Consider the following 16936-nt stretch of genomic DNA (forward strand, 5'->3'; position numbering starts at 1 on the left):
CATACCGATAAATACAGAGTGAGTGAGTTGTGATTTAAAGTCACATCGGCAATATTTCAGGCATATCGTGACTACTGATAAATGGTGTTGCAATTTTGATTGATACGACTCCTGTACATTATGTCGGGGGTGGTTGTCTGAATCGGTGGGTGATTGGGGGTGGGGTGGGGTGGTGGGGTGGAGGTGGGGGTAGTCTGGTGGTTAAAGCGTTTGCTCGTCATGAGGAAGACCAGGGTTCGATTCACAACATGAGTACAATGTGGTTTTTTTGGCGTAAAACAAAACTGACACAATCACACAATTGGGAATTTATTAGGACTGACTGAGTTTGGTTCTACGCCGCTGGGAATTTATTAGGAAACGATAAGGGAAACAAAGTAGCTCCTTGGGGAATGACTAGTCAATATCAGTATTATATCAAATGCAGCATTATGGAGATACAGCCAACCCAGCTTACCAATGCTGTACACTACAGGAACAGGACCGTCGGGTAAGCCTAGTGGTGAATCGTCACGCCGAAGGCCCGGGTTCGATTCCCCACATGGGTACAACGTGGGTGTGTCATGTTGCTAAAACGGCGTAAAACCCAACTAGTACACCCAGAGGAATCGTATGCAGTCTGCATGGTTTGAAGACAGTTTTTGCAATATTCCAGTCATCTCATAGCATGGACAACAGGAAAGGGCGAAGCATATAGCATCGAACTATGGAGATTGAGTGAGTGAGTGAGTATGGTTTTGCTTTTAACAACATTCTAGCGGGGAAAACCAGAAATGGGCGGGAAACACCAGAAACGTGGAGAATCGAACATTTCTTCGGCGTGACGAGCCAACGCATTAACCACTAGGCTACCCCTCGTCCCCGAACTAAGGAGAAATTGGCGAACGATTTGGTCATTAAAAGAGGATTTAGTCGTATTTAATCTGATTAATTACTGAATTAAATTTACTGAATCATATTGCAGGTTATTCAAAATGATCTTACAATTTTTTACATGAAGGTTTTGTAAAGTGATATCTTTGACGAAAATTATAGGGACCTAGTGTCAAAGTTTCAGGATGTTCCATACTGTCCCCGGGTACTTTCGAAACAACCTACAGCATAGAACGAATATAACAAATTCAAAGGGACCACTGATTTTAGTTCATTTTAACCGTAGTTCGTTATATGCATTGCAAATAAGATATACAGCAAGAAGCAGGGACCCAACAACCAATTCTCAGAAATCCGTCAGATCGTTATATCCTTCGGTTCGTTACATCTGTCAATTCGTTATATCTGTCAGTTGGTTATATCTGTCAGTTCATTATATCTGTCAGTTGGTTATATCTGTCAGTCATTATATCCATCAGTTCGTTATATCTGTCAGTTGGTTATATGTGAGTTCATTATATCCGTCAGTTGGTTATATCCGGCAGTTCTTATATCCGACCATTGTCAGTTCATTATATCCGTCAGTTGGTTATATCCCAGTTCAGTTGACAGTTATATATCCGTCAGTTCGTTATATCCGTCAGTTCGTTATATCTGTCAGTTGGTTATATTATATCCGACAGTTGGTTATATCCGACAGTTCATCAATATCCGTCAGTTGGTTATATCCGTCAATTCGTTATATCCGTCAGTTCGTTTTATATCTGTAAGTTGGTTGTATCCGACAGTTCATTATATCCGTCAGTTCATTATATCTGTCAGTTCGTTATATCCGTCAGTTGGTTATATCTGTCAGTTCGTTATATCCGTCAGTTCGTTATATCCGTCAGTTGGTTATATCCGACGGTTCATTATATCCGTCAGTTGGTTATATCTGTCAGTTCGTTATATCCGTCAGTTGGTTATATCTGTAAGTTGGTTATATCCGACAGTTCGTTATATCCGTCAGTTGGTTATATCTGTCAGTTGGTTATATCGTTCAGTTCATTATATCCGTTAGTTCGTCATATCCGACAGTTCATTATATCCGTCAGTTCATTATATCCAACAGTTTGCTATATCTGTCAGTTGGTTATATCTGTTAGTTGTTTATATCTGTCAGTTGGTTATATCCGTCAGTTGGTTATATCCGACAGTTCATTATATCCGTCAGTTCGTTATATCAGTCAGTTCGTTATATCCGACAGTTCATTATATCCGTTAGTTCATTATATCCGACAGTTTGCTATATCTGTCAGTTCGTTACAGCTGTAAGTTGGTTATATCCGATAGTTCGTTATCTCTGTCAGTTGGTTATATCTGTCAGTACATTATATCCGTCAGTTCGTTATATCCGACAGTTCATTATATCTGTAAGTTCATTATATCCGACAGTTTTCTATATCTGTCAGTTGGTTATATCTGTCAGTTCATTATATGTCAGTTGGTTATATCTGTAGTTGGTTATATCCGTCAGTTGGTTATATCCGTCAGTTGGTTATATCCGACAGTTCCTTATATCTGCACTTGGTTATATCTGTTAGCTGATTATATCCTACAGTTGGTTACATCCGACAGTTCATTATATCTGTCAGTTCGTTACATCCGTCTGTTCGTTATATACGACAGCTCGATATATCCTTCAGTTCGCTATATCCGTCAGATCATTATATCCGTCAGTTCGTTACATCTGTCAGTAAGGGTGAAACGGTACGCTCTTACCACGGTACGGTACATAGTGCGGTACAAGGCTTTCGGTTCGGTCTGTTTCGGTTCAGTATATTAGATATGATCACAATGCAGAAAATTGACAACAAGAGCCAAACCTGACAATGTTTAATAACATGGGGAAAATAATAGCCATAATGTTTGTCATTTTGAATTAACAAAACTGTCATTTTATGACTTGACAGAAGGAGTGAGTGAGTATGGTTTACGCTGCTTTTAGCAATATTACAGCAATATCAAGGCGGGGACACCAGAAATGGGCTTCGCACATTGAGCCCATGTGGAGAGACCACTGGGTTATCCCACCGCCCCCTAGACAGAAGGAACGGTACGATAAGGCCTCAGACCACAATTATTTTCCTTCTTTGCTATCTACAGTGACATGCCAGTGCACCATGATTAATATCGGTCGTACGCTGTTCTCCTGTTGCATGCTGACCAACCTGCCACTTGTCACTTAACCGGCAAAATATGGGCCTGGATCGACCATGTCAATTTTGCTGTATCCACTGTAAACAATGGTCACCGGAAGTTACGAGCCGAAACACACTAGACAGCCTTGAACTTGGGGTCAAATCAAGGAAGGCTGGTGTCAATACCATGTGTAGATTGTGGACCAAAAAACATTTGCAATAAAGTACAATGTCTTACCTTTCATTTAAACTATCACAAGTCACCCTGAAAAAATTAGCACAAACAGAACAGCCCAATTAAACAAGGCACTATATTCTCATATTTTCCTTCCGGGTCATGGTACAAGTTAAGGGGGGTAACTGTGGTCTGAGGCCTATCAACGGAAAATACCGAATTTGGGATTGCATTACGGTATACCGTAAGTTCGTTACATCCGGCAGTTCGTTATATCCGTCAGTTGGTTTACTGTAGTTTACTGTATTACACGTAAAGCGTATGTAGGGGTGGCTGACGAGTTCCTAACTACGAAGATTACCTGGTACTCCCGTATCAGCTTCTATACTTTCAGGCAGCATTTAAACAAAAGACACAACCAGGCAGTATATTTTCCAAGCATCAAAGTTGCAAGATATTGGATTGGTGATCGTGTTTGGCAGCTGGACTCCTGAGAGTTTCTGTGATTTCAGTCCTGTCCCACAACGAAGCACATGTGACACATAGAGGTCTCCCCTCAGGCTAGTGACTTTGTTCAACAGTGCCTCATATCACCCAGCAAGGAATGGGTACCCGGTGGGTCATACGACCTTTAACCTTCCAGCGCCTCAAAGACAGCTTTGGGTGTCGTGCACACGGATCTATAGATAGACAGGGTATTAATGTTAGCGCTTTAAGCATGCACATTGTCTGTGGATGCAAGCTCAATGAAAGTGCAACCATCAATATTATTGTCATATAAATGATAAATAGATATTCGTTTGGCTATGCACTCTTATCATTTATTACCCACGTGGTCAACGTGTGGGTAGTTGCATACTAATCTCGTACGTCACACGAGTGTCGTATCGCGTTGACCTGTGTCGTAACGACTTGACCTGAAATTCTAACGATTTGATTGGATAACCGATGACCTCTCAGTTAGGTCACGTTGTGACGAACTACTTGTTCATTCATAACAAACACGTGAATTCATTCATTCTACAACTTAGATGCATTGTGGGAATGTAAACATTGTGAACGTTGCCGTGTCGCTGTTTAATTTTGAGTCGAACTGAGACATTATATACGTCGAAAAACATAAACGCAATGTTTCCACCAGTGATGTTAGCCGGGTGAAGCAGTTGCAAACCAAGAAACGGGGTGCTACGGAGTAGTTTACTGTAGGAGGCTGTACGAGAGGCGATCACAACTGACATGCATCGTGTCGTCGGTTACCAAGGGGACAGACGAGAATGGCGTAGTGACGTCAATACAGTGTGACGTCATGCAAAAGTGTACTTCAGAACAAAATTCTGCCGCAACCTCTTTATGAAACCGGTTTCGGTTTGAAACCGTAACAATAACAAAAATACGCTATTTTGTCAATTTAATGCATGTAAGACGTGGGTAATAAATAAAATACCACACTCGGGTCTCATTACATACGAATTATACGAAACTCGTGACCTTCCTATGGTTTCTGACCTCGCTTTCGCTTTCGCTCGGTCAGATACCATAGGAAGGACACTCGTTTCGTATAATTCGTATGTAATGAGACCTAGTGTAGTATTCTATATGTATCTTCAGATGAAAATGCTAACAAGAATTGTACCTGTACAGATCTTGCCAGAGCGAGATAACACAGAGGCTGATTGACTCCAGTACAACGGGAGTGGGTGCCATCCATGTTAAACTGTGGTACGATATCTAAGTGGACTGGCATTATCTAGTCCGGTCTCTGCAGGAGCACACGTGTATTCACTTCGTTATTGGTGAAGTGATAACGGCTTCAAACTCACCCCACCCCACCTCACGCCTCCAAACCCCATCTCACCTCACCCCTCACCCTCCAAACCCCACCTCATCACACCCTCCAACCTCACCACACCCTCCAAACCCCACTTCATCTCACCCCTCCAAACCTCGCCTCACCTCACCCCTTCAAACCTTACCCCACCCTACTTCACACGTCCATGCCCCACCTAACTTCTCCTCACCTCGCCTCAACTCACCTCACCTGAATGGAATTAGTTATCGTCTCCTTGCATATCACTACATTGTCATGACTTAAACTGCTTACTGTGTGTAGATCCATTCGGTCCGACATCAACAGTATTTCAAAAGTGATGAAGGAATTATAGTTACTCAAGGTGATTTACCGACCGAGAAGTATTCACACACCAAAAAATTGAAACCCTACCATAGATGGTGCGTATCTGCTTAGCGGCCTATCTAAACCTGCACATCATGGCTACAAATCCTAGGTGCATACATTGATCATGGATCGTAATAAGAGACTGGATGTGAACGTTGAACGTTGATGTAAAATGTGAGCAAACCTTTGGCAGCTAAATACATAGAAAGATGCAAAATGCTTTAGTACTACACCATAGGTCAGTAACAATCGTAGCAATCCTCCTGGAGATTCATAGAAGATTAGCATATCGTCTTATATGAGTTCATGAGGTTTAAATTACAATTACCGAACATGTGCTAAAAAGTCGTATAAGCATTGCAAGTTTTTGTGCAAATTGATTTAACTTCGTTATTTGTTGTGAGACAGGCATTTCATCATGAAACCAGTCATGGTAAAAACCTGCACGTCAACAACCGTTAATACATCCGATAATGTTCCGATATCGATTCATTCTGTTGGGTTATCGGTAGCCTTTGTTACATGTAGGTTACCGTTACATCAATATATTCATAACCATGACGTTTGTATTAGAAAGATTTATTTAGATGTAGAAATCTATCATATTACGTCACAATCAGCAAAACCTGCAGTTATATCCCACTCAAGAGTCTGGCATACTAGCTAAAATCTGATTACACCCGTGAAGATCCGGGTTAGAACTGGTCTTCAGTAACCCATGCTTGTCGTAAGAGGCGACTAACGGGATCGGGAGGTCAGACTCGCTGACTTGGTTGACACATGTCATCGGTTCCCAATTGCGTAGAACGATGCTCATGCTGTTGATCAATGGATTGTCTGGTCCAGACTCGATTATTTACAGACCTCCACCATATACCAAAAGTATTCGCGGAAATGAAAACGAACGTGAACGTTTCGAGCTGCTTCGGCTGATATCCAGTTCAAAATACTTTGTGTATGACTTTGATATGGCCCCCAGATGAAACGTCAACAAATCTTCTCGAACTGTGACGTCATACTTTTGTCGTCTGCTCTCGTGACGTCATCGCAGACGGATGAATGTAAACATGGGCCGTAGGTAGACAGAGCTGACAGATGATGTGAAATCATCAGTTGTGCAGTTAAAACTGAAAGGAAAACGATTTGTAGAGATATCAAGACTGTTAGAGGTTCCTGAAACTACATGTTCTTTCATATGGAAAAAAATTTTTGAAAACGGGAAGTGTTGAAAATAGACGAAGAAGTGGGCGACCCTCCAAGATCACTGAGAGAGGTAGAAAGTCATTACTTCGTACTGTTCGCAAAAACCGTGGAAGTGTTTTGAAGGACATAACTTTCTTGTATAATGAGGGGAGAGATGTCACGGTTCATCCACGTACATCTCAGCGGACATTGCACAAAACTAAAGTTTTTCGACGTGTTATTCGGAACAGGATGCATATCAGGGAAGTGAACCGGAGGAAGAGGTCGTCATGGTGTTTAGAGTGAGTGAGTGAGTTGGGTTTTACGCCGCTGTTGGCAATATTAGCAATATCACGGCGGGGACCAGAAATGTGAATGCCCAGTGGAATCGAACCCGGGCCTTCGGCGTGACGAGCGAACGCTTTAACCACTGGGCTACCCCACCGCCCCTCATGGTGCTTAGACCATAGAAGATGGACTGTGAATGGTCAGAGGAATCAGATAATCTTCAGTGATGAGTCTCAGTTTGTGATCGGACAAAATCATCGAGTATTTATTTGGAGATCGTCAGCTGAAGCATACCGTCCAGAATGTATGTATCCGCCATGTCATCGCAAGGCATCTATTATGATCTGGGGATGTATTACCTGGTTTGGTGTGGGATATATTTCTAAAGTTGATGGAAACATAAATGCCATAAAGTACAGAAACATTCTCGATGACAACCTGTGGGCAGTTTTAGCCCGTCATTTTGTGGATAAACCATACCGTTTTCAAGATAACAATGCACCTGTACTTCGGGCTAGGAGTTTGGAGCATTACAAACGTGACAATGACATTAGATATGTATATATATCACGTGGCAAGCCCAGTCTCCAGACTTGAACATTATTGAAAATGTTTGGCATCGGATGAAGAGATCACTTGAAATTCAAGCTAAACACATCAACACCCCAGATGAACTTTTCAGAGCGGTTCATGACATATGGACAAACCTTAGTGTGAAATATGTGCGTAATTTGTACAGCTCACTACCAGCCCGGATACTGTCTTGCATACGTAGCAAAGGTCATCTGACAAAATACTGAGGTAATTTTAACTATTCATTTTTCTGTAAATCCTGTTTGAAATTTTGAGACGGTACTTTGTTTACGTCCGCCATCTTGTTTTTCCGCGAATACTTTTGTCACGGCGCTGTAGCTTGACTATTGCCGAGTGCGGCGTAAAACTAAACTCACTCACAAGGACGCGAAATCAAGCGACCGAAATCTGACAACTCGATCTAATATATTCCTTTCTTTCGACAATTATTAGGAGCTGGGACCGATTGTTGAATATACGAAGAGAATTCAGTTTTGCCTGATCAACAATCCCCTCAGAATGGTCACTCCCACAATCAGATCGAACAACTCGATCCTTACCTGTCAGCCATCATGGACAGGTAGTCCCTATTTCACAAAAGTATATATCAAAGTATAGGAATTAAGCAATAAACTCGACAGGTAATCGTGTTCCTACATGAAATTGTAACCTACATTATAAATTTACATTTTACATTTGTCCCGACGTCTTGCTGTATATTTAAGTCGAAATGCGTATGACGAACGACGGTTATGACGAACTGAAAGTTGAGGTCCGTTTGATTTCGTTAGAACCATAGTTTACTTTATGTATTATGACAATAAGTAGTACGGATAACAATTTCATCACAATACTTAACAGGGTTACTTCTTGCCCCTTCATTGGATAATATATGACTTCTTCTTGCCCCTTCATTGGATAATATATGACTTCTTCTTGCCCCTTCATTAGGTAATACAAGGCTACGTTTTGCTCTTCATTAGCTAATATAGTGCTTCTCCTAGCCCCTGTTTGGGCAATGTAGGACTACTTCTTGCTCTTCATGGTGTAGTACAGGGCTACTTCTTGCCCCTTCATTGGGTAATATAGAGCTACTTCTGGTCCTTCATCAGGCAATACTTAATTTCATCACAATACTTAACAGGGTTACTTCTATCTCCTTCATTGGCTAATATATGACTCTGTCTAGTCCGAACACGTGATATATGATGTTTTCTTACAGATTCATTGTGTTCAATAGAAGTATTTCTTGACATCACATCAGCTAATGTTAGGCCTCTTCTTTCCCCTTTATCAGGTAATGTAGAGTTCCTTCTTACGCGTTCGTTGGGTAATATAGAGCTACTTTTTGTCCCTTCATCAGGTAATATAGCTACTTCTTGTCCCTTCATCAGGTAATACATGGCTACATTTTTACCATTCATTAGGTAAAATGGGGCTACTTCGTTCCCCTTCATGCCCCTTCATCAGGCCTAATGTAGGGCTTCTTCGTGCCCCTTCCCCTTCATCATGGCAATATACTTCTTCGTGTACTTCGTGCCCCTTCATTAGGCACAATATAGGGCTTCTTCGTGCCCCTCATCCCCTTCATCAGGCAATGTAGGGCTACTTCGTGCCCCTTCATCAGGCAATGTAGGGCTACTTCGTGCCCCTTCATCAGGCAATGTAGGGCTACTTCGTGCCCCTTCATCAGGCAATGTAGGGCTACTTCGTGCCCCTTCATCAGGCAATGTAGGGCTACTTCTTCGTGCCCCTTCATCAGGCAATGTAGGGCTACTTCGTGCCCCTTCATCAGGCAATGTAGGGCTACTTCGTGCCCCTTCATCAGGCAATGTAGGGTTACTTCTTGCCCCTTCATTAGGTAATATACTGCTACCTCTAGCACCTTCATGGGCCTTGCTGTGCAATTATAATACATCACGTGCTTTTCTGCTAATTAGTGCGACGTAAGTGGTAAACGTCACTGCATCTCTTTTAACCGAACCCCACAGGATTTAGATTAAACCGTTACTAATTACTTTTCTGTCAACGGAAGTTTGTTTATCAAGAGTAAACATTTAATTGCGGAGGGGAACTTCATAACATTTATACAAAGACATTATCTTAGACCTGAAAACATAGAAGCACAGTTGGTTTGCAGTAGAAAAAATCAGTGTTTTCTTCCATCTAAATATAATATGGTCGGAAGGACTGATGACGTTGTTCAACAGGAAATATAATGTGTACACAAAGCCCGGGTGGATTAATCTTAAAATGATTTCAAACGGTATATAATTACTGTTTGTCACGACAAACCACCCACATTCCATAACTATACAGCATCGGGATATTTCTGTGCAAACCCACCCTTACCCTTAGACCCCAACTTCAAAACGAGAGCGGCTAGTGCAGACCACAGGAGCAATGCGACTTACCGAGGTTAGTTTGACATCTCAGTTTACAAGATAACCCTTAAATAGAGCCTGCCCCTTCTTCCTCTTTCAACTGTCTGTCAACTATGTATCTTGTCTTTATTGGATATTCGTGTTTAGCCTTATCACTAAAAGGAATAGCGTCATTTGCGTAGAGGTCATTTTGTCTGTACATGAACATCCTCACCTACACTGGTGCCAAAACAGACATGACATCGTCGGTGTTCGTTTGCTGGGTGTTCCTCGTAGGCCTGGCGTTTGGCCAGGATCAGACTCGAGTTCCAGGAACATCTGGCGAGGAGGTTGCGGAAGCTGTGGTGAATAAGATCCGGGAATCTTGTATCTTCCCTCACGACAAGCTCTTCCTCAGACGCCTGGCATACGTGGCTTCCCACGATGGAACAGACGTTAAAACGTACAGACCTGGCTATGATGGGGGAATTTGGCAGGTGGGTGTCTGATGCTCCGCGGGGCCTGGGCATGTACACTGGACAAAATAGTTAGGGATATATGTAAATTTTGAAATTATGAATAATGATCTATTTATTCATTGACACACTGATAACATATCAATCATAAAAATACCAATATCCATAACTTAGTTTGTCCAGTATATTAATGCATCATTTATTGTAATCTTTTACCTTATGAGACACAATGTCAATAGTTAGTGTGCTTGCATGTTTGTAAGTTTATATATGACGGACTGCCGAAAATCAAAGGTTCAAGACGGGACGTTAAGTGATCGATAACGTGGCACAACACGTTCAGCGAACATAGATCATCTGGGATGTTCTCAATGGAGAGTGTATGCGCTAGAGACCCAGCATCCGACAAAGTTTGGTGTTGTTCATCAGATTAGGAAAGTATGGTTTTACGCCGCTTTTCGCAATATTCAGGGCGGTGGGGTAGCCTAATGGTTAAAGCGTTGGCTCGTCACGCCGAAGACCCGGGTTCGAATTCCCACATGGGCACAATGTGTGAAGCCCATTTCAGGTGTCCCCGCCGTGATGTTGCTGGAATATTGCTAAAAGCGGCATAAAACCAAACTCAGTCAGTCAGTTTTAGCAATATTCTAGCAATATCACGGCGGGGTTGTTCATCAGACGGAATAGCGGGCAATACTTATGCCACTTAAACAACAGTTGCTATCAAGGTGTTGAGCATATACCCCGCAGCATCGTATACACGCCCGAAATTCATTTCAAAGACATTTATCGCCATTCCACCTTCACATATTTCATGGGTTCCCGTACTTTTGTCGTTAGTACAGGTTGTTGCCAATGGAGGCTTTCAGACAATACATTGTAAGCGTTCCTTGCTGTTATTCCATCGAGTAGCTGATCACTACAGTTGCATGGTTAAAAGAAATTGCGCCTGTAAGGTCTGTAAATAATCGAGTGGAAACAGTGGAAACAACATATAGATAAATATCTTGCTTAGAATAACAGTGCACTATATTTATATGATAAAAGGATAAGAACTAACATATCACTTGAACATTATTACCACAAGGCCTTGGTAACACAATGTCCATATTTACCACAGATCGACTATGACAAGTTAAACATGATCAGGAACGCAAGCTCCCTGTTTCACACATTCATTGACAAAGTTTTCAAAACATTACTTGGGAACATAAAATGGTTGTCAGGGAGATATCAACAGAGACGTATTGTCGACAGTTTTGAGGAAACGAGGTTTCACGTGTATTCTTTACTTCAGATCGACCAGGACAAGTTCAACATGATCAAGAACTCTGGCACCCTGTTCGCGGACGTCAACACACAGTTTGCCATCGACTGGAATACAGTTCAGTGGTCAGATCTCAGGAAGCCTCTGTACTCCGGACTCGCTGCTGCTCTCTATCTGACCACCATTACCGAACCCCTCCCACAGGGTGTAGAGAAGCAAGGCTCTTTCTATGGGAAATACTTCTTCGTTGATCCCCATGCTGCAAACCTATTCTACAGAGGTTCAAAAAGTTTTGATACAGGTATGGATTCAACACGATTAGATATTACTTCCGCTGTAATTAACAGTTTGATATTTTATGTGCCACCTTTAAGAATATACATCAAATGGCATTGTGTATTTCAATATACACCGTGCAATGCAAGTATAGTCAAATCTCCTTTTTCTCATTTTTATATGTTTCCTTTGTGGGTCTTCAGTAACCCATGCTTGTCGTACGAGGTGACTAACGGGGTTATTTCTTTGTCACTTTTATGTACATGACGATATTCATAACGCATTGCCCTCTGATAACTTTCATGTATTTTCAACAATATATGTGCAATATAAGGAAACGCCAGCTCCATGGGCGAGATACTTCAATAACGCTATATTTTGTGTCATGATACTTACTTTCATTCATTTACAACCTCTAAAACAAGAGAAAAACAACAACATTATTTTGAAAAAAGGTAAATATTCTCGCCCATGGGCCAGATTGTGGTAGTTCAAATTTGGAGTTTTCCAAAACAGAATTTGCTTTCATTTCTTCATCCTTAGCATATATTCATGATAACTGCATATTGAATTTGGTCAAATCCTTTGTCAGAAACTGGTTCAGGTGTGGAGAGTTTTTCGACACTGGGGTTTCCATAATTAAATTGTGACGTGTTCTGTCCATTTAACGTCGGTTGGAACAGTACTTTCACTCGACGTTATATCACTCAACGGGTATATATGGGAAATAGTGTTGATAAATAACATCTGATGTTATGTTCCTATATCCTGCATATATTAATATTTTCAGCTATTGATGACATTTGAAAATATGATACTTGATGGATGATATTATGATGTTTTTATACATCAAAGGATTAAGTAGACAACTTGAAACCTACCTGACCTCTTGTGAACAGACCCGTGAAGATCCGGGTTTTGATTGATCTTCAGTAACCCATGCTAATCATAAGAGTCCACTAACTGGATCGGGTGGTCAGGCTCGCTGACTTGGTTGACACATGCCATCGGTTCCGAAATGCGTAGATCGATGCTCATGATGTTGATCACTGGATTGTCTGGTCCAGACTCGATTATTTACAGACCTCCGCCATATAGCTGTAATATTGCTGAGTGCGGCGTAAAACTAAACTCACCCACTCACTCTTTTGAACCTATTTTTCAAACCTATCAGCTTACCTAGTCATCCATAAAGTATCATACCTTCCTATTGCTTTCTTTACCTTCAACTTCTAAAATGCCAATCAAAGAGATAATTGATACCATCTCTGCATCATGTTCTTGTCTAGTTTATCATCGTTGAATACATAGTAGTATCCGGGAAGGTACATTGTTGCCTTGGTGAATGTTGCCCTGTGGTACAAATAGAACCAGAATAACAGCGAGGCAATGCGACAATGTCCCATCTGGGATTCCATACATTTGGTTTTCCGAGACAGTACTCGCGACCTCCTTGAATGGCACTATTGATAATTCTAATGTCTCCTCAACCGAAATGTATTGCTGAATTTGTGCTACTTCCAGTCTGTGCAAGAACTGACCTGGACATTGCCTTTCTGGTGGACGCCTCGTCTAGTCAGGCTCCGGAGGATTTCGACAGTGCCAAAAAGTTCGCTCATGAAGTCGTCGACAACTTCAAAATTGGTACAGATGATGTTCGTGTCGCTTTCGTGACATTCAGCACCGGCTTCAAGTCCCAGTTTGCCTTCAACCAATACAACGACAAAGTTTCCCTCGAGAATGCAATTGATGGCATCGTTATGGACAATGGGGAAACGGATACCGATGAAGCCCTGAACTATGCTTCTGAACACCTCTTCACACCTGCCATGGGTGCCAGAGACGGATCGTCCAAAGTGATTGTTCTCCTGACGGATGGCCAGTCGAGTAACCCGAGGCAAACTGTGTATGCGGCTTTGGGTGCAAGGAACAAAGGAATCACTATTTTCGCCATTGGTGTTGGTGATGGTATCGACAGCACAGAGCTGAGGAATGTCGCCAACAAGCCCTACTGTACCCATGTGATAGAACTTAAGGGCTACTCTGACCTTGGTGCTCTTGTCGATCAAATGCAGCAGGTTTCTTGTAAAGGTATGTTAAATGTGTCATAGTTATCATCATCATCATCATCATCATCATCATCATCATCATCATCGTCGTCGTCGTCATCATCATCATCATCATCATCGTTTTCCTGACTTGCATGTTTGCCATGATTCCAAATACACAGGAATCCAAAGGATCTCGGTCTTGAAGCCATCAGTGTCGCTCTCCACAAAATACCAGTTGCTTGAAATATCACACTATTCACACACAAAAACACAACAACTTTATTCTCAAGAAACCTATTTACCTGAAGAAACGGGTATGCATTTGTCTCTAAAGAATATACGTGTTTTGAAGGCATGTTGTCTCGTTATGAATTTCGATAAAGCTCTCAAACTGAATCGGTCCATTTCCTTAACGCAATTCTGTCTTGCGAGTACCTCTACCAATCTAATTATTGACACCGTGATTATTACAGTTTTGAACCACATTTAAAATACATTCATAGTGACACTTTTGTTTTGCAGCACCCACTGTCCTCAACCATGGCATCTATAAGTACCAATGCTCGAAAGGCGGAATGTACCAGATTGTAACAAATGGCTCGCTCGTACAAGTCTCTGTAAGTTTAAAACTCAGGTGGCGGTACTCAAAGACAGATTGACATTCAATTGGCAGTTCTCCGAGAGAATTTCACGCTAATCGGCGGTTCTCCGAGAGAGCTTCACGCTAATCGGCAGTTCTCCGAGAGTTTCACGCTAATCGGCGGTTTTCGAAACGGTTAGGATTCAGTCGACGGTACTGCCACACAGTTTAACATTCAGTCGGCGGTGCCCCGAGACAGTTTAACGTTCAATCGGCGGTTCCCCGAAACAGTTTAATATTCAGTCGGCGGTTCCCAAATACAGTTTAACTTTAAGTCGGTGGTACTCCCACACAGTTTAACATTGAATCGGTGGTTCCCCGAGACATTTTAACATTCAGTTGGCGGTACTACCACACAGCTTAACATTCAGTCGGCGGTGCCCCGAGACAGTGTAACATTCAGTCGGCGGTACTCCTAGACAGTTTAACACTCAGTCGGCGGTTCCCCGAGACATTTTAACATTCAGTCGACGGTTCCCCGAGACATTTTAACATTCAGTCGACGGTTCCCCGAGACAGTGTAACATTCAGTCGGCGGTACTCCCAGACAGTTTAACACTCAGTCGGCGGTTCCCCGAGACATTTTAACATTCAGTCGACGGTTCCCCGAGACATTTTAACATTCAGTTGGCGGTACTCCCAAACAGTTGAACATTCAGTCGGCGGTTCCCCGAAACAGTTTAACATTCAATCGGCGGTACTCCCAAACAGTTCAACATTCAGTCGGCGGTTCCAAAATACAGTTTAACTTTAAGTCGGTGGTACTCCCACACAGTTTAACATTGAATCGGTGGTTCCCCGAGACATTTTAACATTCAGTTGGCGGTACTACAACACAGCTTAACATTCAGTCGGTGGTTCCCCGAGACAGTGTAACATTCAGTCGGCGGTACTCCCAGACAGTTTAACACTTAGTCGGCGGTTCCCCGAGACATTTTAACATTCAGTCGACGGTTCCCCGAGACATTTTAACATTCAGTTGGCGGTTACCCGAGACAGTTGAACATTCAGTCGGCGGTACTCCCAGACAGTTTAACTTTCATTCGGCGGTTCTCCCAGACAGTTTAACTTTCAGTCGACGGTTCCCCGAGACAGCTAACACGCAATCGGCGGTTCCCCGAGACAGTTTAACACTCAATCGGCGGTCTCCCGAGACAGTTTAACTTTCAGTTGGCGGTTCTCCCAGACAGTTTAACTTTCAGTCGACGGTTCCCCGAGACAGTTTAACACTCAATCGGCGGTTTCCCGAGACAGTTTAACTACCACACAGTTTAACGCTCAGTCGGCAGTTTGGAATTGATCTTCAGCAACCCATACTTGTCGTAAGAGGCGACAAAAGGGATCGGCTTTGTCAAGCTTTAGGACTTAGTTGACACATGTCATCGTATCCCAATTGCTCATGTAGATCGAATCACTGGATTGTCTTGTTCAGACTCGGTTATTTACAGACAGCTGCCATATAGCTGGAATAGTGCGGCGTTAAACATCAAACAAACAAACAAACACCGCGTCGTGATGTACCAATAATACACGATGTACAATCCTCGCACATTCATGGACCTTATCTTTTAATTATTCACATATGCATCAATTTCAGATTGATGTTTCTGACGGAATGGTGGACATCTATGGCTCGCTGAGCAATCCCTCCCCAAACAAAGCAGACACCGATTTTCTCAGGTATAATGTCACTTAACACCCTTTAGCGGGATCCGCTGAATAGTGGGTTCGTTTCCTAATTACATCCTTATAATGATCCTTGGTTTGCCAGTGCCAATAATCGCAAACATCCACGACCTATTACGGCAGCCCATCCTCTTTCATTAACCTGACATGGCAATGTATACTGAGGAGCAAAAGAAAGTATACCAGTTTATTTTCGTATTTTGTAAATCAAAATTGAAAGAACTGTTCTTAAATACCATTACGTCAACACTTTGAAAAAGTAATATATGGTTGTGTAATTTTGTGTAAATATAAATTGGTCCTATTTATAAAACAAACAACTTCCTTTTCAGTAATGCAGTTGTCACTACAGCATCCGTGGTTCTGATCGACCAGGAACTGAAACCACTGTACCTCAACATCACACCTACTGGGCCACCCACTGGCTGCACCGGCAACTACACCATAAGGATCGGCAACGTTGAAAAGGTCAATCCAGGTATGTTTCCCGATAGAAATCAAAATAATGTGTGAATGCGGTATAATGAAGAGTGGTAGGGACCGAATGTCTATTTTCCTGTGCTGAATGTTTTTATTTGGGAAAATAATTGTTCCGTCATGGTTGAAGCACAATTTGGGCACAATCCAAGCACGTTCAGTAAATAATATTTATTGTGAAGCATTGGAACAAATCAGAGTTTTTCTAGTAATTTTCCAGGATTTAAAGAACTATTTATTTGAAGATGACGAC

At 42.1% G+C, this 16936-nt stretch overlaps 1 protein-coding gene across 1 annotated transcript in view; it reads left to right on the plus strand.

The window, feature by feature from the left end:
* The first annotated feature begins 9996 nt into the window (after window positions 1-9996).
* Window positions 9997-16936, plus strand: part of LOC124275935 — a 35312-nt gene continuing 28372 nt past the window's right edge. Inside the window, exons 1-6 of the mRNA XM_046711638.1 lie at window positions 9997-10307; window positions 11584-11854; window positions 13354-13920; window positions 14403-14497; window positions 16118-16200; window positions 16539-16684. Of these exons, the coding sequence (XP_046567594.1) occupies window positions 10032-10307; window positions 11584-11854; window positions 13354-13920; window positions 14403-14497; window positions 16118-16200; window positions 16539-16684 (1438 nt within the window). The 5' untranslated portion in view covers window positions 9997-10031. The remainder of the gene's footprint in view (window positions 10308-11583; window positions 11855-13353; window positions 13921-14402; window positions 14498-16117; window positions 16201-16538; window positions 16685-16936) is intronic.

This window comes from Haliotis rubra, unplaced genomic scaffold (assembly GCF_003918875.1).
Source record: "Haliotis rubra isolate DU_JTF1 unplaced genomic scaffold, ASM391887v1 Scf204, whole genome shotgun sequence".
NCBI classification, from domain to species: Eukaryota; Metazoa; Mollusca; class Gastropoda; order Lepetellida; family Haliotidae; genus Haliotis; species Haliotis rubra.